Source organism: Labrus mixtus, chromosome 4, assembly GCF_963584025.1.
Source record: "Labrus mixtus chromosome 4, fLabMix1.1, whole genome shotgun sequence".
In the NCBI taxonomy this organism is placed as follows: domain Eukaryota; kingdom Metazoa; phylum Chordata; class Actinopteri; order Labriformes; family Labridae; genus Labrus; species Labrus mixtus.
The window spans coordinates 9,527,497-9,554,113 of record NC_083615.1 but is presented as its reverse complement, the minus strand read 5'-3'; the positions used below and the strand labels follow the sequence as shown (position 1 = coordinate 9,554,113).

Here is a 26,617-nt window from a genome sequence, read left to right as displayed (position 1 = left end):
TAATAAATTGTTTAATATTATAATTTTGACACTTCTGAGTGATTTTGTGTTGAAGCACATCTCGTTACCTGGGGACAGTGACGTGTTGATTATCTGTTCCCAGTTGGATTTGATTGATTTATCCTTCTGTTTGTTGACAGTAAGAGCGACTATCATGGCTTAAGTGTGATCCATTGGCAGCCAACACAGCCGTAGTGCTATGTCAGTAAGCTAAGCATCACAGTGATCCCTTTTTGTTGTGGCCGGTGAGCTGTTGATCCGTGCGAAGTGTAGTATCTTGGCACGGGGTCTGAAAGGGCTGCTTGGGCCAGCTGTTTGATTCTCTCACCTCCCTGTGAGTGACGAGACAAAGGTGGTGGAGGGTGAATGCCATCCAGCCAGATGTTGAAACTCAAAGAGAGTTGGACGGCTCTGATCTGGCCTGTCACCTGTTCTTTTGCTCCTGCTGCTAACTTTACGCTGTATGAATTACAAGAGTGACTGTCCCGGGAACTACATGCACAGCGTTGGAACGCTCATAGTCACGTCGTGTTTGTGTGATTAAAGGTTGAGCAAATCGCTCCGCAAGCTTTGCAAACAAAAGATATTGTAGGACAGAGTTACATAAGACAAAGTCACTGTGTCCATGGTATAGTCAAAGCTCACTGTCTCTTGAGTTATCAGCAAAGTTGACCCAAGAGGTATTTTGAAGCAGCAACAAAAGCTATGGGATGTCTGAGTTTATTATTCTGACAACGAATATCAATTTGCATAACCCTTTAAGGCTAATGCAATGTTCAGCTCAGCAAACGTGACATGGACGTCAGTGACTACAGTCCCCATCGAGTGCAATCAGCTGTTTGGTTGAAAAGGCCCTTCTTGAGTGGACAAGTCAAGAGTTGCAGTAATGGACTGGATTGAAAGGATGTGACAATAATAGGGTCTCTATTTTAAATTGATGCCTTCCTGAAGCAGAGCGCATCTGTTAGCAGTTGTAGGGTGTGTAAGAAATTCTTGTATTATGCAGTATAGTCTGCAATAAAAAGGTTAGCTCCTCAATTTAAGTGTTCTGAGTGAGAAATGTATGCAAGCTATACATGCCCTAACAATGCAGGGACAAACAAGGCAGAAATCTCCTTTTACAGCCAACACTTGTTTAAAAGTCTGTGTAGTCCCGCAGTCAATTTAATTTGTTTTAATTGAAAGAATTTATTACGAGGTATTGTTATAATTGATTTTAGTAATAAAGAGGGAATAAACGTGCCGTTTTAGTCTACTTAAATGTAGACTCAGAATTTCTGTATCATTTATTTTAAACCCAGACTCTCAGTTTTTTTCATTAATTTGAAGATGCCACTTGGACTTTGGGAAATCCATCTCACTTTTTGACACTTAAAAGATTAAACTAAAGGAATAGAGGATTGATTTTCTACACAGCAAACAGGCAATATAATTCTATGTTCAAAACGGGGATTGTATTGGCTTTAAGCTGTTCTGCCTATCACAGGTTTGGATAATGAATGACTCGGTAAGCCAGGAACGTCAGCACACTCTGTCAAAGTAATCAAATGTAATTGCTGTTTTCAGTGGGCTGTTTGTCTCTTCTTTTGAGATGCAGCGGTAAAGTGGCTGCCTTTTCTGGTGAGCTCCACCTGAAGATTTAAGTTCATGCTAAATCTGACACTGACGCAGGCATTAGCACAGTTTTATTCAGTTGGATCTTTAACTGTTCCTTCACACCAGCTTTACTTTAGCAACGTCATCCATAACTGCCAGGGACTCGTGGTGTGATTATGGAGCTAATGGGGCGGGCCTTGTCATCAGATGCTGGCCGTCTGTTAACATGCAGCCTATTCAGAGGCTGATTGAACACGTCTGTCTTCATCAGGGGACATGCAACAATGAAATCGGGCCATGTTGACCTGAATTGGACTTAATTCCAGGGCTAAACTATTTTATTAACATATCATCAGAACCACAATGTGCTGATTAGGGTCGTAACACTATGCTATGGAATTCAGATAAAACACATTCCTCCTTTTTGAGTGCCTTCTGGCCTCAAGCGTATTTCCCTCTTGGTCGTCAATTGTTTTTTTTCCCTACCCGAGCAATGGGTTAAAGTGCTTCCTGCTCTGTGGTCGTTTAGCTGATGGTCTGTAAATCCCCATGCTGTTTTATGACCATTTTGTTAAAGTAAAACTTCCAGCTTGTCAGAAATATTCTTTTATACCGACTATGAAACGTTATTTAACTTGGCAGAGAATATTCAGACAGTTTTGGTAGTAGTGAAGAAAATAAAAGCATGAAGAAGAGAGAGCCTTTATGTTGCACTTGACAGCTGTCAAAAATATTACCAAGGCATTAGAGGCATTCTGTGTCCCGTTGAATCAGCTTATAGAGTCAGTGGTTTCCTGAAAGAAATAGCAACTCAGGACTTTTTTTTTTCTGAAGGTATTACCAGCAAACAGCTGTTCAAGCTGACTGATTTCCGTCTCTCTTCAGAGACATTACGCGTGTCTATGTGAACTTTGACTTTGTTTTAATCCCCAATAAAGGGTGACAGCAATGTGCTGCTAGTTGCCAAAACAGCCTAAGGCAAAAGCGTTTGTCTATGACTCAAATAGGAAGAGGGTCCGCCTTATGGGTAATGGGTGTCCTCAGTGGTCAAAATGACAATTATATTAATATTTTTGTACTAAAATTACGTTAGAAGTCCCAGATAAAATGATTGGTTGTCTAGTATTAATTAAAACAGGAATTTTAATGAAGTTGAAATTATTAATAAAAATGTACAACAGTAAGGTTGCTTGACATCAGCAGCAGTGACAAAATGAAATCATGTGCCATGTGATATTTTGCAATGACCCCTTATGGTTTAGGCATGACTAATGTCCATCCACAATGCTGAGCTTTCAAGTTTATGTACATTACTAGGCAAATTTGGCTCGCCTTCTATTTCGAGCATGGTAAAGGTGTCGCTGGCATACTTGCACGGTCAGAGCTCACCAACAGGACGGACACATGCTCCAGATTAATCACCTGTTTTTATGGGTGATACAGCAGTAAGCACGCAACTGTCGCTAGTCTGGCTCTGCATGAATTGTCAGCTGCTTCAGGGCGTCTTGAAGCACGAGGAGCTGCCACATTGCAGGGTTGTTTGTGGAAGCTCGGTAAAAGACTTCCCTACAGTTTGGGAGCACTCTGCTGGCTGGTATGGGAAGCGAAGCGTGTCAGTATTAGCAGAGTGACCTTTAGTATTTGAGTCAGTACCTAATTAATAGTATTTTTGGTATTGGTAAAAATTCCCTTTTTTGATATGATGGTAAAATCAGCAATCTCCTTTGTTGTTTTAATTGGGCCGAAAGAGTAATACTTTTGGACCTGTACTGATGGGCTTTATTTATTTTTTTCATAAAAACTTGGCTTTGACTGATTATGAAGAATATTTTCTCTCTAACATCCAGTGGTATCAAGTTTTGCAGAAAGTTGTATTTTTCAGTTTTGTCGTACAATCGTCGAATTCTGTCCCCAAGTAGACGAGAAGTGACATAACTTTCATCTGTGCCACACAAAAAGTAACATTTTAAATTGAGTATTTAATACTGAAACTACGCTTAACTGTGCAAACTATGCAGATAAGTTAACTGTTGCTCACGCCGTGTCGGTTTGGAAAAATATCAGTTGCATATAACCGGGATGGAGTTGTTTTTGCGGACTTTACTTTTAAGTTTTTTTTTTTCCGTTTTCACCGTTGCGGAGCAAAAGAGGGGGAGACGCGTCTGTGTAGGAGCATAAACTGCAGCATAATAGAATAAACACATTAGCCCGATTCTACGATCTCCCTGCTTTGGCAGATCGTCAGCACGTTGAAATCCTTCACAATCTAAGATCGTTATATCGCCCACCACTACGTGATGCCCTGTGCGTTGGTCAGCAGTGGTTGGCTGTTCCACTTATTTTAACTCGGTGTGGTGGCATTTGATGTGAGCTCAGGCATTTGAATCATTCCTGAAATACTTATATTTTTGCAGACCCTGCATATTGACTTTGACGTTGGGCCAAGCTTCCTCTTACAAGGGAGATTGTAAAAGATGTTTGCTCTAACGCTTGCCTTCAATAAAAACAAGACGAGCTGAATGTCTTTCTGCTACTTCGAAGACAGTACAGGCGTTACATTAGGGTGTCAGACACAGTCATACATTACTGACGCTGAGAGCTATCCAGTGTTAGCAGCAAGGTTTGGTTTGGACACAGAAACAACACTAATACATCCGCTTTATTTTCAGAATAAAACATTCAAGTTTGACAATTGAAACAATGACCATATGTGTTTGGTGTTGTCTTTATTGTTTAATGCCACATACGTATCTGGTGGAAGCTGTATTTACAGTCGCTTCTTTGTCCACGAGTCACAGCCACAGCCAGCTCTTTTTAATCATCTTAAGCAAGGACTTGAGACCGCCAGACATCAGGTCAAACACACCTTCAGCAGATAGACTCGTTGTAATGGAGATGCTAATCCGTGGTGCGCTACTCTCAAGAGACACTGAGCCAAGCCATTCCAGCACATATCCCATCATATCCCCAGAGGGGAACAAGCAGAAGACCTGCATTCAATTTATATTGTTTTCTGTCAAAAATCACTCTGCCACATAACGTTTATTGAGCAATAGGTTGAGAAAATGTAACTGCCATTGCAAAAAAAAAAAAAAGAGAAAAAGAAAAAAAAAAGATATTTGATGGGTGACAGATACTAATTTCCTACCATGATGCTTTTATTATTAATCTAAAAATGTATACATTCCCCTCAATTCTTGCTTTCTCAAGTTCATACTTGAGTGGTCATAGCAAGCTCTTAAAGCAACAGTTCTTACTGCTTTAACGCATCCACTGTATGGTGTATGTATGCTTTATCATATTTGTACTTTAATACTCTAATTCATTGAGTAATATGAATTAATAACATAAAAACCGTTTTGTTACTTAAAATTATTGATGGATAACCCAGGCCGAGATATGTGTATTTTATTTACAGTCCTCAACAGCTGTCTTTCCCACCAGCTGTTTTTCTAGAGACAAAGCACAGCTGCAGGGGGGCTGGGAGTTTAATGAAAAAGAGACACTGTTTTCAAAGGACTTTATTTTGCTCCATCTATTTTGAATACTTTGTCAATTCCAGTTTTTCAAGTAGTCTTGCTCTCTACAGCATATTTCATCAAATAGCCCTCAGCAAAATGGCGTTTGGAGTGCCACGGGCTAAACTGGATAAATGGTGTCACCCGCCAGAGCTGTGGCCTTAGCAGACATAGCTTCGATGTGTTCCAAAGCAATTCTCTGACTTGGCCCATTGTGCTGTAGAGGAACGGTGAATAGTGTTCTCCAGCAGGGGGGAACAATATGTGATTGTTCCCCTGCTGTGGTGAAGAATCTGTAGGTTACTCTCTGTACCATCGCCAAGCGCCTCAGGAATAGAGACACAGCAAAATCTCTTGTCTGGTAACCAGCGATTTTTGGAGGTTTACAGCTCTGCTGTGCCGTTTTCATTTAGCTGTCGGAGTGGACAGGAAGGGGGAACTCAACCGTTATTTGGTGTAGAGACTTTTCTTTCACTGGAGCTTCTTTTTTCAGTTAATATATCATCGCATTGACAACTGCAAGAAAAACACTCTTTCCGTAGCGTGGAGTTGGATTTTAGATGAAGAAACTCAAGTGTGATTTGTTAGCATGTCATTAAAGTCCCTCAAGGAGTTTGGTGTTTCCGCAGAACGGCTGGGCACATTCTGTAAGAGATGGATGGCACGTGTCCAAAGGTCTGTGTATTAAATTGTTTTTACATTGGTATTTTTTGTAAGTCTTGTTTTCACAATGTTATTGTATGGTACTCTGTGTGCCAGGCTCGTATCTTTTGGACAACAGATTATAATATTTGCGCTGTAGTTGCGATTCTTTGCCCGTCTTGACCTTCTCTGCTACTTTATTGTGTATTATTGAATAGAGCTGATTAAAAATGTAAATTCATCGATGCATTGCAATATATCTTTAACTAGTTCAATTTTTCGTTTTAATGAAGCCTACCTCCTGTGTGTGCTGCCATTCTATGATTTGCATCGTACAGAGACCCCACTTGACTAAACAACGTCTGTAAAATACATTTTGAAGTCAGTTTGTTCTGAACCAATACAAATAATGCTCACATTATTATTAAACAAATTTCAGAAGGTACTCTAATGAATTATCTGGAAATGTCTGTCATGTGTGTTATCAACACATAGATCAAAGCATGGATCAGAATCGAATCGTGACCCAAAGAAAGAAAGAAAATCAAATTGGCTGGGTATTGTTCAAAACCTCACAATTCATAGTATTGGTGGCTTAATTCTTGAAATGATTCTGTTGCAACACTGTGGATGGCTGAATCTCGGGCCTCTCTCCTGTCGCCAAGCCACCCCAACCCTGTAAGAAAGTGTTTGTGTGCTTGATTTTGTGTGTGAGCAAGACGGAGGTGCTCTAGTCATAGGTACACTGGTGGGTATTGATTCTCTGTCCCTGAGGCTTGTCTCAGAGGAAACTGTAATGATTTATTATTTCACTGTTCTCCATCATCACCCCACTACCCCCGACCACCCACATTGTTGTTTTTTTTTGTTTGCTTTGCAATTCAGAGTTGACCATTATAGCGAACAAGATATTGTTCTAGCATCTACGTCAGTGAACAAATGTTTACAGCCACACTGCAAAAGATTTAATGCTCTAAGGCCATTCAGTTTTTCTGGCATAATTAGATTTAAAATAACCACGGGCAACTATGGACATTCCAGGGCTTTGTCTGGTTAAATAATTAAAATGAGGTGGTGGTGTTACTGTTCCTACATTGTACTCTAATAATTGAATAATTGAAGAAAGAACAAATCTCACATTAAAGCTGATTTATCATTCAAATGTACGGTAGGTGCCCTGTTAAAAACTAAAGTCAATACAGCATAAATGCAAATGTCTTATATCCACAGTTAAAGCAAAGAGGATGAATTAAGTATGGGGGTCATTCCCCTGGACTTTCAGAGCAGAAAATCATGTAAATCTGGTATTCTGGTGTATTTTTCCGAAGCAATTTGGCCAAATCGGTCACAGCTGTCTCACAAAAAAATCCCTCCACAAGCTGAATGCGCATTCCGTGATCAGCATAGGTGTTTTTTTTATTAAGGACAAAATCATCGATGGGGACAGTTCATTGGTTGCTGGATATTGGTGTAGGGAATGCATTTAAAGCAGCCAGTTGCAGACAAAACACTTGGGCAAAGACTTTGAAAATCTTCCTCACCTTTCATCCTTCTTCCTCTTGTGTTGTTTAGTAGCGCGTTTTCTGTATTGATTACGATGGTGGATTAACAAAATTAGGTGGAGGTGAGTGCCTCAAAGTTCTGGATGCAGGAAAGAGTGAATTGTAGATGAATACCTGTACATAGTAAATGTTTCCAACAATTATTTAGAACAGCACATTCTTAGAAAGTATTTGACCTTTAGTTTGAACACTCATTTTAATTTTCAATTACATGTGTTACAGTAAAACGGTGTATTTGTTAAAGATAACTGGTTCATTTAGGCAAGTAAAGACAACAAACATGTTTCAACTGTGAGAGGTACATTTTCAAAAAGACCTGGAGCAGAACTGGTTTGTCATGTCTTAGGACCTTTTTGTTTAATTAACTTAGTTACACAGTGTGCTGTTTGCACAGTGTGATGGACATTTGTCACTTCACATGATGTGTTTTCAGATCCATTTGACTTACTTTTTCACAGTTATATCGTGACCATTATCAAGTTGAGATCTTCTATGAGCATGCTTTTTTGCTCAAAGTTGAATCAGTCTTTTTATAAATTCAAGGCTGCTTGTATTCACATTCTAGACATTTTAAAAACTAAAATATTTTACCAATGGCGTTATCTTATCTTCATTTAAGAACACCAAGTTCTTCATTGCCATGTTGCTGACATCCAGTTTATTGTGAAAAGGCATCAGGCCTAAGTATTGCTGGTTTCCTGTAGAGTCATCCTGTATGGAGATAGAATTGTCTGAAAAAGATTTATACATATCGAAATGATATGCATACATTTATAAATATAAAAACCTGACAAATACATAAACTAATTTGTATAAATAAACGTGTATTTGTAAATATATTTTCGAGATTTGAGAATAAATATGCTTGACTAACGTTCGCAGACGTCATGTCAACATCGGTAACATCTGACAGTGACATCTGTCTGTACACTAAGTGGACTCATGTATACTGTCTAGTAGATAAAATGAAAATGGCACTACAACCCACAAGAAACAGTTACCACTAGTTATTACTTACCACCCAGTTAGTCCACTGTTCGCTTCCATGTTGTTGATCCCGCAGCAGTCATAGACAGTAAATTTGGATAAATTTACCTAACCAAATACCTAACCATAACCATAACCAGCGGTGGCTGCACAACACTGCCGTCTACTGGTTGTTCAAGGGAAGGTGTATTCGCATTCGAATTCGGGGGTATTTATTTGTGGATGGCAGTGTGGGGTAAGAATGTCTCAAAATTACGTCATCGACAGAAAAGCCCAAAAGCGAGCCACAAATGCAGAATCCACACACGAAGTCAAGCGTATTTATTTTCAAATCTCGAAAATATAGTTACAAATACATGTTTATTTATACAAATTATTTTATTTATTTGTATGTCATGTTTTTATATTTGAATATTTATTAATGTAGCATATTTATACATATAATTTCGATATGTATGAATCTTTTTGAGACAATTCTATCTCCATAATCCTGTTATCCCTGTTGTTGTTATCCCTGATACAATTTAGAAATTAATTTAGTGAGGTATACTTACAAGACCCTTCTTTTCTTCTTCTAGCAACGGCAACGGAAGCAAGATGAACGGGTCGCTGGAGCATCTGGACCAGCCAGATCCAGACTCCATCAAAATGTTTGTGGGACAGATCCCACGCGCCTGGTCAGAAACAGAACTAAAAGAGCTTTTTGAGCCCTTTGGAGCCGTGCACCAGATTAACATCCTCCGTGATCGTACCCAGAATCCCCCTCAGAGCAAAGGTAAGGTCAAAGACGCTGATGGTAGATTGTAAATATAGTGTTGAGTTATTAGTCAATAGTCTGTTGGATTAATACATAAAACACTGATTATTTTCTGTTGTTGCTTGTCTTTTATATGTAAAAAAATGTATGATCTGGGTATGAAGGTAACTCAAATTATTTTAGGTTGTCCTAACTTGTCACCACAATTTTTTCCTTCATTTTTGTAAGGAATAAAAGGAATACATTTTTAGTTCTTTATAATTACAGCCATAATAAACGAATAATTCCAACAATTGGTTGGTAACATTCTGTTAGTGAGAAATAAAGAGAAAGTGGAGTTTGAGTTTAAAAAAATAAAGTAGAATAATTATTTTTGATCATACTGGCATCATTGTTTCAAGGAATTGCTTCTCAACTGCAATTTTCCATCAAGACATCTTTCGGTGCGCTCAACTTAGAAATGGTGCTTAAGTCGACTGATTCAGTTTATGCTGCAATTAGATGAGACTGTGAAGTGGCAGCTTGCTGTCTGCAGAGAGCTGCAAAGTGCCACTGGAAGTGCTTAGTCTCCCGTAACTAACTGCAGGTGAATAAAGTAAATGACATTCTCCCTAATGTTACTGTCTAGGGTTTACAACATCACCAAAATTTCAATTCCCTTGATGGTTGAAGGGCTCACCGTGGTTAAAGACGCTTATCCACTCATGGGTTTTAACGTGTCAGGACTCAGTTTGATGCTGGACTCTTTATCTAAATAGAAACTGTTTTTGTGCTACCAGAGCTTTAATGGCCACACCAAGCTGTCAAAAGCTAATTGGCAAGGTCATGGCTACCTCTCACTTGTAGTTTTTGAGGTGTCAAGATCCATTGGCGTTAGTGAAGTGGATAAGAAGCTTCACTGCGGATTTAGTCAGTGGAGATGATCTGAGAAATTGTTGTCTGGTAAATACAGTATGTGTTTGTAGCCATTTAATAGGGTCTGTCCTCACTTTTTGTTCTTCGTGCCCAAGTGACAACAATCCTGCTTCTTTGAGACACACATGTTGACTTTCCCCATTTTTCCAGCACCCATTCAGATTTCAAATGTCCAGCAGTATAATCAAGAAAACAAAATGAGGACTCTGCGTTGTCTTGTCAGGTGCCATTTTGTTTCAGAAACAGTTGCCTTGTAACTGTTTCTTAACTTTATCTTTAGTGGTGTCACACTTGCACAAAACTCCTTAAAAACTCCTGGCATTTTGTGTGAACACAAAAAGACAACATTTTCACTCAAACTTTATCTGGAGTTTCTCCTTCCAGCCCCCAGTATTTTTTCTGCAGAAAGTCCGAGTGAGCTAATGTGAGAACGCAGCAGGATATAATCCGGAGAATTCACATCGAGCGAGTGGAAGGGGGTGTTGAGGTTTATCCGCTGCGATCGTTGCACGACAAAAGACTGTGTGCACATCTCCATGCACGTAGTTAAACAGCTGCATTACGTTTTCTGTGCCAGTATGTTCTTTTCTGCTCTTTTGTGTTTCTTTGAAACTACACATACCAGGCAAATATTCTCCTAATGCGGACTCTGCCCATTCAATGTCATTCTTTTTGCGTCTTGCCTCAGGAGACCCCCGCCCCACTCCTGTCTGACAAGGATAAAATTCTAGAAATCTTCAGGACTGCATATCTGACACATCTCTTGATGCAGTGTGCTAAAACGAGACACTTTATTCCTGATTTTAGCACTTGACTTGGTTTCTAGCTAGTCTTTCCTTTTAGTCAAAGAACCTTAGTCTGTCAGAGCCCTGATGAGAATTCATCCTGTAACCAGGACGGACCTTGATCCACATTGTGTGTTTCTATAAAATGTATGTACACACACACACACATCAAACGATACCAAATGCTCAGTCTGTTTGAAGGTATATCAGAAAATCTCCTGGGTGCTTCTTATGTGTATATATAAAGCTTATACTGTGCAGTTCCTGTAGAGGCTGAAGAGTTCAAAGCCCCCATTTTATAGCAGAGCCCTCCCCTGTTCTTTGTGGAGTGTCAGCTGTGATAGCCTATTGACATGTTAATGCAATGTTAATGTATTCTAATAGATAATCTGGCTTGATCACAGCAGTCTTCGGTTCACCCAGCCTGTGTGAGGTGAATTTGTTGCGGCAACATCCCCCACACACCCACCACTTCTCCTCCTAGTATTCCTACTCCTAATGGTAAAGATGGTGGCATTTTTTTTTTTGTCAAAAGAAGGATGGCCCGATGAAATCTAGCCTATGTTTTTTTTGCATGGCAGTTAATACAAGATAATCCACTGAATATTGATGTCATTCCTGCTTTAGTTTGATGGGTCGTTGGAAGTGCTTTAATCCCTTTCCAATTAGGCTGTTTACTTTTCTAGGGATGTATTGAGGAGCCATTTGATTTGCTGTTGTTGTTTTTAGGGTTACATTTACTGCAGGTCATGAAAAAATCATCTGATGACTATCACGCCTCTCTGGATAGTTTATTTAGCCCCAGTAATTCGGAGGCTGGGCTAAGCAGCACAGAAAGAGAGCTCAGCTTGTTGTGAGAGAGAGAAGAGAGCAGCTCGATGCATATTAGAGTTCAACAGCCCTCCCCACGGCCTGGGAGCTCCAGTAACAGCATAATACACACTATGTAGGTCAGAGACGCTGCAGTGCTCCACTTCTCCAGCCCAGTGAAACTGACAGGCTGGAACGCCACTGGCGGTCTGCTGGGACGGAAGGATGAGAGGCTTTTTTTTTCTCCCCCTCCTCCGCTCTTCTTTTCTTTACCCCCTCCCCCACCACCTCCTCCCATGATTCCATTTCCTTGCTCCCACTCCTGCTCCCTCTTGTGTCTTTGTGCTGGTTTCATGCCTCCTGTATGTATCTTTCTATGTGGTTTGGATTCTTATGTAATGTGGCACTGCTCTCTCAGATGTGTTGGTACAGTGCCCTGGCATGCCTGGGCACTGTTGACCTGTGGACAGTGCATCACTGCCTCCTGACAGCTATCCAACCCTGTGGTCATCTCTATAGCCGTGTCACACAACAGCCCTCAACTATCTTATTACTCTTGTGTCCTCGCTGCAAGCTCTGACACGAGCTGCGTGCACCATGGTGCTAAGAATATCCTGTCACATGTTTCTATTATCATATGCAGAGACCATAGCCTCATCCGTTTAGCTACTTGACTGCTCTGCAGCAGTCGTTGGATTACATTTACTGTCTGTATGCACTGCGTTTTTAATGCCGTTTTTGTCTCCTTCCCCCCGCCCATTCTTTGTCCCTGTTTTTCTCTCTGCAGGATGCTGTTTTGTAACTTTTTATACAAGAAAAGCTGCACTGGAGGCCCAGAATGCACTGCACAACATAAAGACCTTAAGTGGGGTGAGTAAGTGCAGTATGGGCTGCATTTAGCCCCTCTACATCCTTGGTGCAGACTGTGAGCTGTGCACCGGCCGATAATGAGCTCTCGGCTCACTGAACTGCATGTTTGGCCTCAAAAATATCATTGCCGCTACTATGCCAGAACACTACAATGAAGACTGCCCAAACACACTAAATTGAAAGGCGAGCTGACCCTACACACATTTATGCAGGTATCAGATAAATTGTACTTGACCTGGCAGCAGGCTATTCTCTGAAGTGCAGGACCCTATGTCTCAAAGTTGAACTAATATTGATGCTTCTCTTTTTAAGTCATAAAGCACATATACATTTGTATTTCCCTAGGTTGGATGCATAAAAGGATCAAGATATTTTTTACAATGCAGCCTGAGGTATCTTAATTCCTTACCTGATTTATCTAGAGGGATTAAAGCCCAGCCAGCTGGAATAAGTGCAATTGCTTGTTAAACCTCTACAAATCTTCTCTGCCTATACAGCGCTCTAAATTACTCTCCCTTCCAATCAATTAAATCTATACCAAACAACTCCCGTCGTCAATTAAATCAGTAACCCAGTCTATTGGAAAAAGGAGCTGCTGTCTGTAAGGTTACAGGTAAATATTGAACAAGCTTGACAAATGAGCGTATCAGGCTGAGTATACAGTCGTAGCTCTCTTCAGCAGAGGACTATCCATCAGGCAGACATTTCAAATAAAGTGTGGTCTAACAGCTCAGCTCTTGCATCCCAATCCCCGGTCATACTGTTACTGGCATTGACTGCAGGTGACTGAGTTTGGTTTGCGTGACAGTAGAAAAGCTTGTTTCCCTGTTCCAGTTTTCTCTCCCTTCTGTGCCTTGCTCGCCTTGGTCAGCAATGCAAGCCAGTGCCCATACTGAGCAGGCCATCTGTCTGCTTGTTTTTAGTGCTTGTCAAAAACAAACCCACCACTTTTCATAAGTACAACCTGCTGAGGCATTTCATGAGCTTCATATTTTCCTTTTCTTTCACTTAGCAAGGCAGGTAGATGTGCTAAAAATATATTCCTCTGAAGTTGTGAGTTTTTATTTTTCATACCACTGTAGGACAAAAATTGTCCTACAGTGGTATGAAAAAACAGGTCCTAAATCAGTTGTTTTGTATCCCTTTTCTCTCAAAACAAACTGAGAAAGATCAGCATGTTTAGAGATTTTTAGCTGACTCAGATGAGATTCTTTACCGCTCCGTTTTGCTGCACATTGTTCCGTGTGATATTATGTTTAACAGGGCGTTTCAGAAATGTACTATCTAAGACAAAGAAAAAACGTACTCATGTTTGAGAGAAACAGAACTGGCTTGCTTGTCAACCAGCTATTTCAAATGAACCAAAAAAGATGAGCAATGTTGACAGGAAGAATCAATAGATGCAATCACAAGCCTTCAATAGAGAAAGGAGTGAAATTGGAGAGTAGAGAATCTGATCCTTGCCATCAACTCATTGACACTTCCTCCATTTGGCCATGGTGAGCGATGATTGTTTCTGAGTGAAAGGCCAAAACGAGGGACAGAGAGTGCTTGAAGATAGTAGGGTTGGAGATGAGTATGAAGATATGAGACTCTTGTGAAGAGAGATAACGAGGACAAGCACCTGAATTGTTTATAATGGTGACAAGTGCAGTGTTGAACATTTCTGTATTTTTTTTTTTTTTGTTTTCCAGATGCATCATCCTATTCAGATGAAACCTGCTGACAGTGAGAAAACAAGTGGTAAGTGGTTTCATGTGAAATGCAGGGTCACACCAATTGAAGGGAAGGTACAGGCATGATGGCTCTGTAGGAATATCGTATGTAAGAAGACAAGATTTTGCCTTGACAAACTGGGGTGTGAGATTTTGAAGAATGAGGGGGCTGGATTGGGGGTCAGTTTAATGGAAAGTGAAAGCCTGAGAGGGACTTAGTTCAGGGAATGCACAGCCATACACACTTTTTATATAGAGTCAGGGGTTAGGAGGATTAAGGGTTTTAAAAAGCACCAAGGGGAGAAGAGTATACCAGGTATAGAGGATCTGGAGGACACAAATGGATGATACAGTCATCTATCTGGAGAAGTCGACACTCAGGCAAACAAAGCTGCTAGTTACAGAGATTTGTGCTAGAGACTGGCACCTTGAGTGTGAGGCAGAAAATGTAGCGGCATGAAAAAAAAAAAAAAAAGGTGTATGAGTTAACACTTGATTCAACTACTCCTTTTTCAGTAAAGCTCAGCAATTGTTTTGGTTTAACTGAAAGCTGTTCCTTCTCTCATGCATGTGCAGCTGTAGAGGACCGAAAACTCTTCATCGGAATGGTTGCAAAGAAATACGGCGAGAACGAGATCCGAATGATGTTCTCGTCTTTCGGACAGATAGAAGAGTGCCGAATCCTCCGGGGACCAGATGGTCAGAGCAGAGGTAGGTGTGCTCTCGGCACAGGCAGAATGTTCTTGGCCCCACAGCCTGCCGCCTTCAGCATAGCTCAAGTACATATTCTCATCAAGTATTCACACAGGCCCCTCCCCACTTCTTCAAATCAACCCCCTCCGCCCCCATATCAAGTGCTATTCACCTCAGTGGCACCCATTCCATCCCCATAGTCTCCCCTCCCATCACTGTTACACTCAGCCTCCAAATCGCACAGTGAAGGGCCACTGCACTTGCTGTCCAGCACAATGGCCCGTCGCCTTGGCAACCGTTGGCTGCTAGTGTTCGTGGGCTCAGCTGGCAGGCGGCTCGGCTCAGCTCAGCTCCTCCTTTACCGCCTCCTTCATCACACTCAACAAAGGCTGGAATTAGCCTGTCGTTGCATCTCCTACATACCTCTCTACTGCATAAAGTCTCAGACAGCAGGCAGCACGAGGCTCTCGTGTTGATGTACGTGATTAAAACTCATAGCAGAGATTGTTGCCCGTAAAATTCTGCTCTTTTTCAAGTAAAGGTTTGCGATGTAACCACGGTTTATAATACCCCTTTGATGTTTGCATATTTTAGCGAATCAAAGCCTTTCAGTGTGTATTTATGTGTGCATTTTATGTGTATATAATCACATTGACTTTCACCACGTAGTCAAGCCTCTTTGGGTGGCAATTTAATCCGTCAATCACTGTGCTCATGTGACACGTGTTACCGTTCTCCTTGTTGTGTTCTTTCTCCGTGTGCTAACCAGTGAGGGTGGGTCTGTGTGCTTGGGAGTTGCCATTTTCTGTACTGTAATGTGTTTTTTTGGGGTTCATAACGAGTTGTCCAAACCTTTTGTCTTGTTTTGTTTCTTCTTGTCCCTCCCTCCCCCCTCCCCCCCCTTCCCCCTCTCCTATTGTCCCCCCCCCCCCCCTACAGGCTGTGCGTTTGTCACATTTGCTACCAGGGCAATGGCACAGAATGCAATCAAAACCATGCATCACTCTCAGACTATGGAGGTACTGTACCCCTTAGCACCTATTTCTCATTTTCCCCCTTCCCCTGTCATACATTTTGCTGCCCCCTTGTGTTGGAAAGATGAAGAACCTGCCCAAGCAGATGGCGTCCATTCATCACAGAGCATGAGTCCTTTCCAAAATCACTCTTGCCAATTACAAAATTACATTGTTGTCTGCAAACTAATTGAATAAAAGTTGAAACATTGCCTCTCATAGCTGCTGAATCTGGAGCTAAAAGAACACAAATGCTGTCAGCTCCAATTTTAGGCTGAACTAAATGAATCTTTTATTGTTGATGATCATATTTTGGAGCCTAGCCACCACAGTCTACCATAATCAATCCATATTTTGGACCACAGGGGAAAAAAGACCACATCATCAAATATAGGTTAACAATGAATTAACCCAAACTGGAGTAGCTATCTATCCTAAGAGATTTCTCCAAAAACTGGGTCCATGTCATTGTGAAGCTCAGTGGAAGTGGAGCAGCAGTAATTTGACAGCTAGCAGGTCAGAGGCTCCCCAGTGAAGCATCAGACCAAGTCTAATTAGCAGCCCAACCAAACATAACACTCCTCCTACCAGATTAAACACAGGCCCCAGTGGTGGTGCCACCTATTTACCCTGCAGTCACAACCTCCCAAGTTCTCTGCAAAGGGAGGTGCTGCAGGTGCAGAAGCCATTTTCCCTGTCCGGCCTGGTCCCTGTCTGGCTTTCAACTCCTAGGAGTCGTTTGCACCGCATGCCTCGTGTACATGCGTCTCTCTCAACAGAATGTGACTGTTTCTGAGACTGTGTGTGTGTGTGAATGTGTATATTGTAATGCATTTTCTTGTTAATGTCTGCTGACATATCTTCATTTGAATGTTATGTTTTAAGTGTTGTCTCCATCTGTTGTCTGCTTGTCTGTGGACTCCATTCAGCTCCTGAGAGTGCTAAAAAGATTCACTGTCTGCAGCATTATCCTGTGCCCCTCTCTGGAATGTGGCCTGGCTCAGCTATGCATGGCAGATGTCCTCTATGTGTTAGCTTTGATATGAATGCAACAGGAATAAAGAAATAATGTCTAGAGGCATAGCTGATACCCCCTTCTGAAAAAATCCTAGCAATGACTGTGTCCTTGCATTGGCAGATAAATCCTCACCTTGCATCTGAATTATTCTGACATTTCTGACCTCTTTGCTGCTCCAGGGTTGTTCCTCACCTTTGGTGGTGAAGTTTGCTGACACACAGAGAGATAAGGAGCAGCGGCGCCTGCAGCAGCAGCTAGTACAGCAGATTCAGCAGCTCAACAGCGCCTCTACCTGGGGAAACCTGGCTGGCCTGGGGACCCTCACACCACAGTACCTGGCAGTAAGTATTTCTCAAACATGCAGCCCTGCTGAGGCCCATAAACACTCTTCAATTATCATGTGGTGCCGTTTCTGTGAGTTTTATTTAAAGATCAGTCTTACATAGAAGTATACAGGTAAACAGAAGCCCATGTCTTCAATGCTGTTAAAGTTCAGGTACAAACTGATAAACCAGTCAACTTCTCTTTGTTAAAATGTGACTGTGACAAATATGCATGTTAAAGCAGCACTCTTTTGCGAAAAAAGGACTGAGTTTTGAAAAAATTTACTAATCGCACAACAATTTGGCTTTGTAGTGTTTCTTTCCACACTGTATCTTCAACTGTTAAAAGGTCCTCAGATTTAATATTAGGTGGTCCTTTTGCCTTTTAGGTCTCAAATCCTAGAAATATTTTTAGAAATTTTTACTTGACTATCAGAAAGATTAACGTAATACTGATGCATATAAAGAGTAAATGGAGCAAAGCAAATAGAGTTAAAAATACTGCACAATATTCAAACCTAAACTATAAACTATCTTCACTGAAACACTATGTAAATTCACAGACTGGGATGAGAGTATTACAGATTGCAGTATCAATATGAATGTACAAAGACGTAAAGACGGCTGAACTATAGTTTTGCAGAAACCTAATCTGAAAAAATGCTAGTGTATTTAAATGCCAGAAGAAAAATAACATCTGGACTTCATATGATGAATTGCAATTGCATTGAAATGACAATTGTAAAATAAATTGTTTGCTAAATAAGCAAATACAAATGAAATGTAAAGACGAGGGAATAAAATCCAAGAGTATAACGTCAAATCTTTGTCTTCACTTTTACTCTGTAACCACTAAATTGTAAATATAGTTAAAATAATATTAGAAGGAGCAATTAATTTTAAGATTTCAAACTTTGAATTCATTTCTAATTCTTCTTTTTTTTTTTCCACAACAGCTTCTGCAGCAGGCTTCATCCACCAGTAACCAGGGCAGTTTCAATAGTATTCAGAGGCTAGGAGGTGAGTTGGTTCCTTCAACACCACTGCTCTTTAAGGCATGTTCTATAAATGAACAAGCTGGCAGTTTTCATGTCACAAACCTTGTGACTCATTGCTGCAAGCCCAAATTTTTATTATACTGCAGTAAATCACATCTCTCTATTAGATCAGTGGCACAATAATAATAATCACTGCTGTTATTCTGGGCCTGTGCAGGCCACTTGTGGGCGAACACTCAGCACATAGCTATGACTTGGCGGTTTCTAACTCTATCCACTGTCCTTTCTCTAAAAATGAAGGCATAAAAAGCTCCAAAACAATGTTTCAGAACTTAAACATAATGAAAGATGAAATGAAATTGTAACCTGAACGTTCAGTCGTTAAAAATCTGTGACATTGATTGCAAGAATGGCCCATTGTATCCAGGACGTGTAATAAGAGATTAAGGGATAGCATTGTCCCAAAAGAGGTTGTAGTCCCCACCCTTATTTTTGGGTGGGGACTACAACCTCTGCACATGGGGCACCCGTTCTACCAACTGAGCTCAACCAAAGACCCAATATCTTCAACTTTTATTATGTATTCTGTAGAAGTTTGTTTCCCCTTTGAAGTCATTGACAATCACCTCTGTTTACTGTTCTCCCAGCCGGTGTGAATCCCCTACAGCTGCAGAACTTGGCCACATTAGCTGCTGCTGCGGCTGCAGCTCAGAGTTCTGGCAGCCCAAACTCCAGCGCCCTGTCTGCAAACAGTGGAGCCCTGGGAGGCTTGGGCAGCCCAGGTAATTAAACAACAGCACGAGTTAAATTAGTAGGATGTGCAGTACTGCACTTACACTATTGAGCATCCAGGAAGTTATACAAGTTGTTGATGGGCATGGTTGTTGGTGAAGTTAGAAGACCCTGTTTTGTGTGCTTTAGGTCGTGATTGTGCATCTGCTCAGTGGGGTTATTTTAACATTTTAAATTTAAATAAAAGTCTGAGCAAAAAAATGGACACACATTTTCACAGTTGGCCTTCCTGCTGCTGTGATGGTACTTAACGCTCAGAAAACCTCCCTCATCCACTATTTGCCCAACAGTCCTCAGCAATTCCTCATTTATTTTATGGGAGTTAATTACCCACATATAAAATTTTATGAGAGCCCCCATTTCCCTTTTAATCTGTGTAAATATACATTGGCTCCATCTGTCTGACTTAGCAGCATATTGCTGCTGTGTTAATGACCTCTTCTCGTTAAGAGACGGATTTTTATCTGCCTCCTCACTGCTGTGTCATCCTCTCATATCATAACAATTTGTGGTAAAAATGCACTGAGATGCATGTAGGACGTTTGAAAATAAGGAAGTCCCCCTCTGTGGTAACCCATATGTCCTTTTTTTTAAAAATTGTGCCTCTGAACAGCCTGTTCAACAGCAGGGTCCAGCGCGGGTGCTGCCATGAACACCTTGGCATCTCTGAGCACCCTGCAGGGTCTCACAGGGACCTCTATGGGCCTCAACCTCAACGCGCTCACCAGCAGTGTCAGTGGTAAGCATGTCCTTTTTTTAGGAAGCATTATTTTATATAAAGGAGATTAATATTATTTTAGGTTTTTACTTTGCAGTTGTAGTGTTTTTTTAATATTTAATTTATTCTGTTTATCAACCTGAGGGATCATTACAAACACAATATAATATGATCTAGTAAAACAACACTTGTCATTAATAACCATATTTTTCAATGAACACCTATTGAAAAAGCTTAAACATCATATGGCCAGCATCTTTGTAAGGTAATAATAATGTACCGACATGTTGTGCTGTATTGCATTTTTTTTTTATAGTTCACCTAATAAAGTTGCTATGATGTGTGACAAGCAAAATACTGTAAAAGTTTGATTGTCTGCCCCCTGGTGTTGTATAATATTTACTACAGCTGTATATAGCGACCTAGAGTACTTTGTTGCAAGTTATAAACCGGTTTAGTTCTGAGTGTACAACACATGAATCTGTTTTACAGGGATGGGGGGAATGAATGGGGGCTTGGGCTCCATGGCCAACGGGTCAGCAGCCAGCTCCATGGACGCTCTGACCCAGGCCTACTCAGGGATGCAGCAGTACACAGCCTCTGCCCTGCCCTCCCTCTATGGCCAGTCTCTCCTGCAGCAGAGCATGGCTGGCAGCCAGAAAGAAGGTGAGAAGTTCCCCTGAATGCACAAACACAGCCTCACATCTCATTTGTCACATTTTTTATTTTTACTTTTTAAGAATCCTTTTTGTTTCAGTCTTATTCACCTCATTTCCATCCACTTTTATTTTTGAATATAAAATGAAACCGAACTGGTATCTAACTTGAGTTCATGATTTTATTACCAAATGGAGTAGGGCCAGAGGGCGCCAACCTGTTCATCTACCACCTGCCCCAGGAGTTTGGGGACCAGGATCTTCTGCAGATGTTTATGCCTTTTGGAAATGTGGTTTCTGCCAAAGTCTTCATTGACAAACAGACCAATCTGAGCAAGTGCTTTGGTAAGTGTGTTGACAGTATATATTTTTTAAGCCCTGTAATTGTGTCACCATAAATGTCCTAGTGAGACACCTGCCAGCAATTGATCAACAGCAGAACATATATTTAGTTCTCTGTAACAGAAAATATGCAAACAAAATCTCTGAACTTGGTTGGTTCTCTAGTTTGTAGAAAAACGAGATGCACTTAGTAAATTACTGTAAAATCTGGTGTATAAGACACACTTTTAATACCTTTTTTTTTTTCATTTATAAAGTTGGCCGGAACAATATATCGGTGCGACTGATTTGCAGCTATAAAATGCTGAAACAAGCGCTCTCATTACAGAAAGTGCAGCTGCCGCCATCACACATTGCCCACATCCCAATGGGTTAGAAAATTCACCCCCATTCATGGTGTATTGTAAGCTGTGCTGGGAAACGCCAGCGATGCTGTTGAGGCTGGTAGCACTGCTTTTCAACATCTTTTGTCTCTCATGTCGTAATCCTGCATTTAAAGAAACAGTGATATGCTGTTCTGTAAATAGTGGTGTGATAGGGTTCTAGTTTTAGAACCTCAACAACTTCAAATGAAAGTTCAACTTTTACAGATTGCGGGTCTAGTCATCTGTTTATGAATTTTTCAGATTTAACTAATATGTATATGTACCCCACTTTTTGTTGTCAGGGTTCGTCAGCTATGACAATCCTGTGTCTGCCCAAGCTGCCATCCAGGCCATGAACGGGTTTCAAATTGGAATGAAGAGGCTGAAGGTTCAGCTGAAGCGCTCCAAGAACGACAGCAAACCCTACTGATCCTAGCCCTGGGGCCTCCCCCCCTCCCCAGCTCTAATGCTAGCACTGCTAGGGTAAGTTCACCCTTCAGCCAAGGTCAACACAGCAGAGACTCAGGGGGGGCAGGGGGAAAGGAGCCCATACTAGGAGGGAGACTCGCTCTATTCCTGATACAAAATTAAAAGTGGTTGCAATGATCTTTCCACATTTTGCTGTATTTCATTCCTGCGGTTTTATCATGTAATTTGAGTCGAATTAAATATTTTAATGTATATGATTATTTATGACTATCACTGGAGTCAGTGTTCGCTGGAGGTATTTTGTGTCGCTGTAAGTAGTGGAGAGCATCAGTTGTGTTTCCATACCATTTCATTGCCTTCAGGTCAAGAGAGACAGGTTGACTAAGGATCAGCTGTTGTGTTGAAGGGCTGCAGCCAGGCCACGCAGAACCCAGAGCTCAGAGCTTCAACCTGCGTTTGGCTTCATACATGTAGTCTGTCTCGTTCGTTTCCCATTCTTCAATGTGAAAATCTTTTGCACTCTAAATCCTTCAGTCTCTGCTCCCCCTCCGTCTCTCCCCTTTCTGTCTCCCACTCTTTCTCGTCGTCATTATGTAAGCCATGTCGAGCTAGGCTACCTCTCTCTCTTTTCTCTATTAACAACCTCTTCAAGTCATTCCATCCATCCTCCAAGTCTCCCACACGGGACTGGCTCTAGATGGATCTCTTTGGGTGCCAAGTATACAGTTTGTGCATGTTGGAGTCTCTGCCATATGTCCTGGTTGTGTCACTTTCCTTAAATCTGTGTATTGTTTTTGTGTGTCAGGGGAAAGAAGGGGGGGGGAATGTTTATCACGCTGTCCTTACTGTATGTGGTGATTTGTTTTTGTTGTTTTTTGTGCCTCATGGCTAAACAATTCTTGTGCTGTGCCCCTAACTTTCTCTTATCTCCTCTTTGTCTTCTCTCTCTGTCTCTCTCTCTCTCTCTGTCTCTTCCTTTCACGTTTTGTTCCTTTTTTAGAACAAATCTCCATGCCTGTTTGCTCATCATTAGCCTAGCATGTCTTCATGATGTTGAAAGCCAAGCCAAACTCCTGGCCTCATCATCCCACCATTGTCTGTGATGTCTCTCTAAGCTCGCCTGACCAATACCTGGCCACCCACTGACCCTTGACCTTAGCTCAACCTGATTTTTCTGCATGTATATTCTTTTTTTGGTTTCATTTTTTTCTGTATAGAAATGTGACAGGTGGGAGAGAGGTCAAGCAAATCAATGTGAAAACTTTCCTGCGTTGAGTTCATTTATGAGACCTTTTTTTGTTTTGTTTTTTGCGAATGTTTTAAAAACCTGTGGGATTTCTTATTTTTAATTTAGCTTTGGTTTTTTATGTTGCTTTCTTTTTACCTCTCTCAGTAAAGTTCACTTGAAAGTTGAATACAGGGATCGGCACACAGTTGTGCTATTTGGTGCCATTAGCAATATGGTGGCTTCTTTAAAAAAAAAAAAAAAAAAATAGACCACTTTCCAACACTTTTGAAAGTCTGACCAGAAACAGCCCTCTCAGTGCTCTGTAATGATCTCTACATTTTGCGGGCAGCGTGAAGATTTTCACCAAGGCTATTTAAAAATATATTTTCTTTTCATTTAGGAAAATTTCCAGTGTATTTACCTTTTTTGAACTATTGATGGCACAATAAAAGGTACATTTACTCTATTCAGAGAAATGACTACCTACATGAGTCAACTTTTTTAGAACTGATTCACAAATAGACAATCTGTGGTTTAAATGCACACTTAGATTACCTATATTTTATACCATTGAATCTATAGAATTTAACTAACGGAACCCAGGCAAAACTTTGGGTTTTTTGTAGATTATGTTGTAATGTCATCTGTGTCGGGGGGGATCTTCGGTGTAATGCATTTTTAAAGAGGACTAAAAATCAGTTTGATCGATGTGACCGCACTTCTAGTCAATTAAAAAAACACACTTTAAGTCAAAAACTCCTCTGCATTAACTGTAATTTCAATTTCTGTGAAAAAAGTACCTTTTTATTTTATTTTGAAGCGTCACAGTGTGTAGACTTTTTCTTTCCTGTGTTAAAGAAAATTAAGTGTTCAACTTCCACGGTACGTCTTGTAGACTTTCTGTGAATTTCTTCTTAATAATTTCATTAATGGATGTTTCACTTGGGTTACGTTTGGATGCCTCATGTTGAAAGATGACGATTTACAATGTCTGTTAATCATACAGATGCCAGACAATGTCTCTTTATTTTATTTTGTTGTTGAAGTGCCCATGTTTCAAACTCAGTGTTTCTTGAATTCACACAAGATAGTTTCCTGTAATATTAACCTACTTTTCTTTACACACACACACACACACACGCACACACTGCAGCACACACACAATACACGTTGTGATTGCAAATGTGGGAGCCCCTGAAGAAGAGATCACTTGGACACATGACCTGTGGGTCTCTGCACATTTAATAGACACACTCACAGTTGCTTTTTTGTGTTTCGCTGATCGTTCGTTTAAATTGACTTCCAATATCATGTTTGAGTCGTACACGATGCACGGCACATTATACGACTGAAATCACCACAATAGTGTTGGTTTACAAATACATTCCATTTTTTCAGCACAAAGTTTACACTTTTTTTTACCGGGGTGGTATTTTGTCTGTTTGTACTACAAAATAACAACCACATCACCCCCCCCCCCTCCCCCTAAAGAGGGGTTCCCTAAAACTACGTACCTGATGGCGCTAAACAGTTGTCGACTCAGGGGCTTTTTTTGTGTGTGAAACTAAACACTTACACAGGATTATTATGACACAGTGCACAATTTTCACCATTAGACCTTTTGATTTTTGTTTTCTCAAAATACATATAAATATTCCAAAAAAATAAAAAGAATAAAAACAAATAATGGTACCAAATTTGAAACCGAGCTCGAGGACAGTGTTGTAGTTTTGTAAGAGAAACGTTAAGCACAATTGTGGGAGCTAATCACTTTTGCAGAATGTTGTGTGATTTATAATCCCAAAACTTGCAAGGTACCACTGATTCCACTTTTTAATACGGGCATGTGCTTTTTACAGTGTGTTTTTTCTATCCAAATGCAATACAATATTCAAAGTGCCATATATACGTCTAGAAACTGCCTACACATCCTTATTAGGCCTTGGTTTAGAGATTGCTGCAGTTAGCCTTTTTTTGTCTATTTATGCCAGTGTCATTAAAGCTCTTGTCCCCTGCTCATGTCCTCCACTCCCCAGCCCTCTTCTGCCCCCTCCCACTCTTGTGTGTTGAGTTTTTGGTAAATGTGTATTGTGATGTATTCAATTTGAACAGTTGTTTAAAGAAATTGTAGATAAACAATAAACTTCCCTATACATTTGAAGGTTAAACCTCTTTCTTAGTGTGAACACATGAACTGTAACACTTTGCTATACAAACAGTTGGTTGATCGGATGTGTTGGGGGGGAAATTTATTATATCCAACAAAGTCACCGTAAAGCTCACGTAAAGAAAGCGACAACTCTGGTGCCATGTTGAGATCTTACAATGATAAAACTGTGTGTCGAAACACTGAAATGAGTGCAGGTCTAGGGGTGGTATGATGTGTATGGTGAAGTGTTACTGTGAATGAATAAAATAAAAAAAAAATAAAAAAGCACAATGTACAGTCCACAGCGGTCCCAACAGGAACTTGACTCACTTCAGGGGCTTCCATCACAAATCCTGTTCAGGCTCTAACAATCACTTTCTCTGTTCTGTATTTTTCACATTCTGAAGTGCTATTTTTTGACAGTGTGGTAGCTTTGCATCTCTATAGATATTGTCTCGATCCATAAGAAAAGCGAGAAGAAGAAAAGAAAATCTCGTTCATTTCTTGTCTGATAATCGGTAGGACTTTGTTCATGTTCCACCAATAATTTACTAGATGTTTTTCCTTGTCTTTATGAGAGCCAAAGTGGGTGCATCTTGATGTGATCTGTGTTATACATAGTTCTTTTTTCTGTTCAGGCATTTTTTTTTTTTTTTTTTTTTTTTTTGAAACTGGGTGGGCTTTGAAAAAAGGAAAAAAAAAAGAAAAATATACAACACAGGCTTTCCAATTTCTACAACTGGTTGTTCATATGTATTTTGTACCAGTGGAGCTTTTTATATTGGAAATTAAAGAAAAAAAATCTATATTGGAAAAAAAATTGTCTGGCCTCTCAATGTGGCCTCGCCTTGACTAAGTCTTGAGTTTGGCCTCTTGGTGGTGTCAAGCAATTTTTGGTTGTTTTGTTTTTTGTCTCTAAAGGATGCCTGATTTTGATTTCTCTACATATTCCTCACTTCGTTAATCAGTTTCAGTTTCGGGGCGGGGGGAGGGAGGGTTGGGATCCTCTAAGCTCGTGGTAAGTTTCATGTTAGTATTCGTGCTGTCCACAACATAGTTTAATGGTCATCAGATTTTTCGACAACTTGTGTGGATAATTGTCTTAGTTAAAGAGTTAACTAATTGTTTAATTTGAGCCTTGCTTTTTACCTGTGTAGACTTCTTTCTGTTTGTTTTTTTCCCCCCATAGAGGAGTGTGTAGCTGAAAGACTCTGTTCTTTTTTTGGTCAATGTTTGTTCATGTGTGGTGTGTTTCTTTGCCTCTGTCTCCAAATTAAACCATATCCCCTAATATGGACTGTGTGTGTCTTTGTGCGTCGTGCTCGTCCAGTGTTGTAAAAAAAAACATTTTACAAACCGCCCCTCCCTCCCCCTGTGTGTCCTGTCTCGCTAACTTGTTTCTCTTTGTTGTGCTTCTCTTTGCTAATTTCTAGTAACTAGGTGTGATGGTTTATTTTAAACTTCCGGTGATGACTTGAGTTTCAGTTGAAAATAACATTCCACATTTAAAAACAGCCGAACCCTCATCTGTTCACACGTCTACGGGGATGACAGGATTTTACGGGTCATAATAAATTCAAACTATTAAAGTAATCATGAATCTGGATTTTGTGATTTAAAGGCTGTCAAGCTTTCTAATGGGGAGGGGTTTTAAGATTTATAACCGTTTCTAGAATCATCCATTTAAAGGAGTGTTCACTATAAAAAAAGGTGTCATAAAAACAGCCAATATATGA

At 40.5% G+C, this 26,617-nt stretch overlaps 1 protein-coding gene across 6 annotated transcripts in view; it reads left to right on the top strand.

The window, feature by feature from the left end:
- The window catches only part of LOC132972698 (CUGBP Elav-like family member 2), a 30,621-nt gene extending 4,449 nt beyond the window's left edge, over positions 1 to 26,172 (top strand). For 2 of the 6 annotated variants that reach the window (XM_061035723.1, XM_061035725.1), the window contains exons 2-13: positions 8,884 to 9,080; positions 12,360 to 12,442; positions 14,137 to 14,185; positions 14,734 to 14,868; positions 15,790 to 15,869; positions 17,061 to 17,222; positions 18,161 to 18,224; positions 18,850 to 18,984; positions 19,608 to 19,733; positions 20,205 to 20,378; positions 20,567 to 20,713; positions 21,378 to 26,172. In XM_061035723.1, coding sequence (XP_060891706.1) covers positions 8,884 to 9,080; positions 12,360 to 12,442; positions 14,137 to 14,185; positions 14,734 to 14,868; positions 15,790 to 15,869; positions 17,061 to 17,222; positions 18,161 to 18,224; positions 18,850 to 18,984; positions 19,608 to 19,733; positions 20,205 to 20,378; positions 20,567 to 20,713; positions 21,378 to 21,505 — 1,480 coding nt within the window. In that variant the 3' untranslated portion in view covers positions 21,506 to 26,172. The remainder of the gene's footprint in view (positions 1 to 8,883; positions 9,081 to 12,359; positions 12,443 to 14,136; positions 14,186 to 14,733; positions 14,869 to 15,789; positions 15,870 to 17,060; positions 17,223 to 18,160; positions 18,225 to 18,849; positions 18,985 to 19,607; positions 19,734 to 20,204; positions 20,379 to 20,566; positions 20,714 to 21,377) is intronic. The other 4 variants (XR_009672933.1, XM_061035724.1, XM_061035727.1 and 1 more) reach the window with 4 other exon arrangements.
- Positions 26,173 to 26,617: the final 445 nt, after the last annotated feature.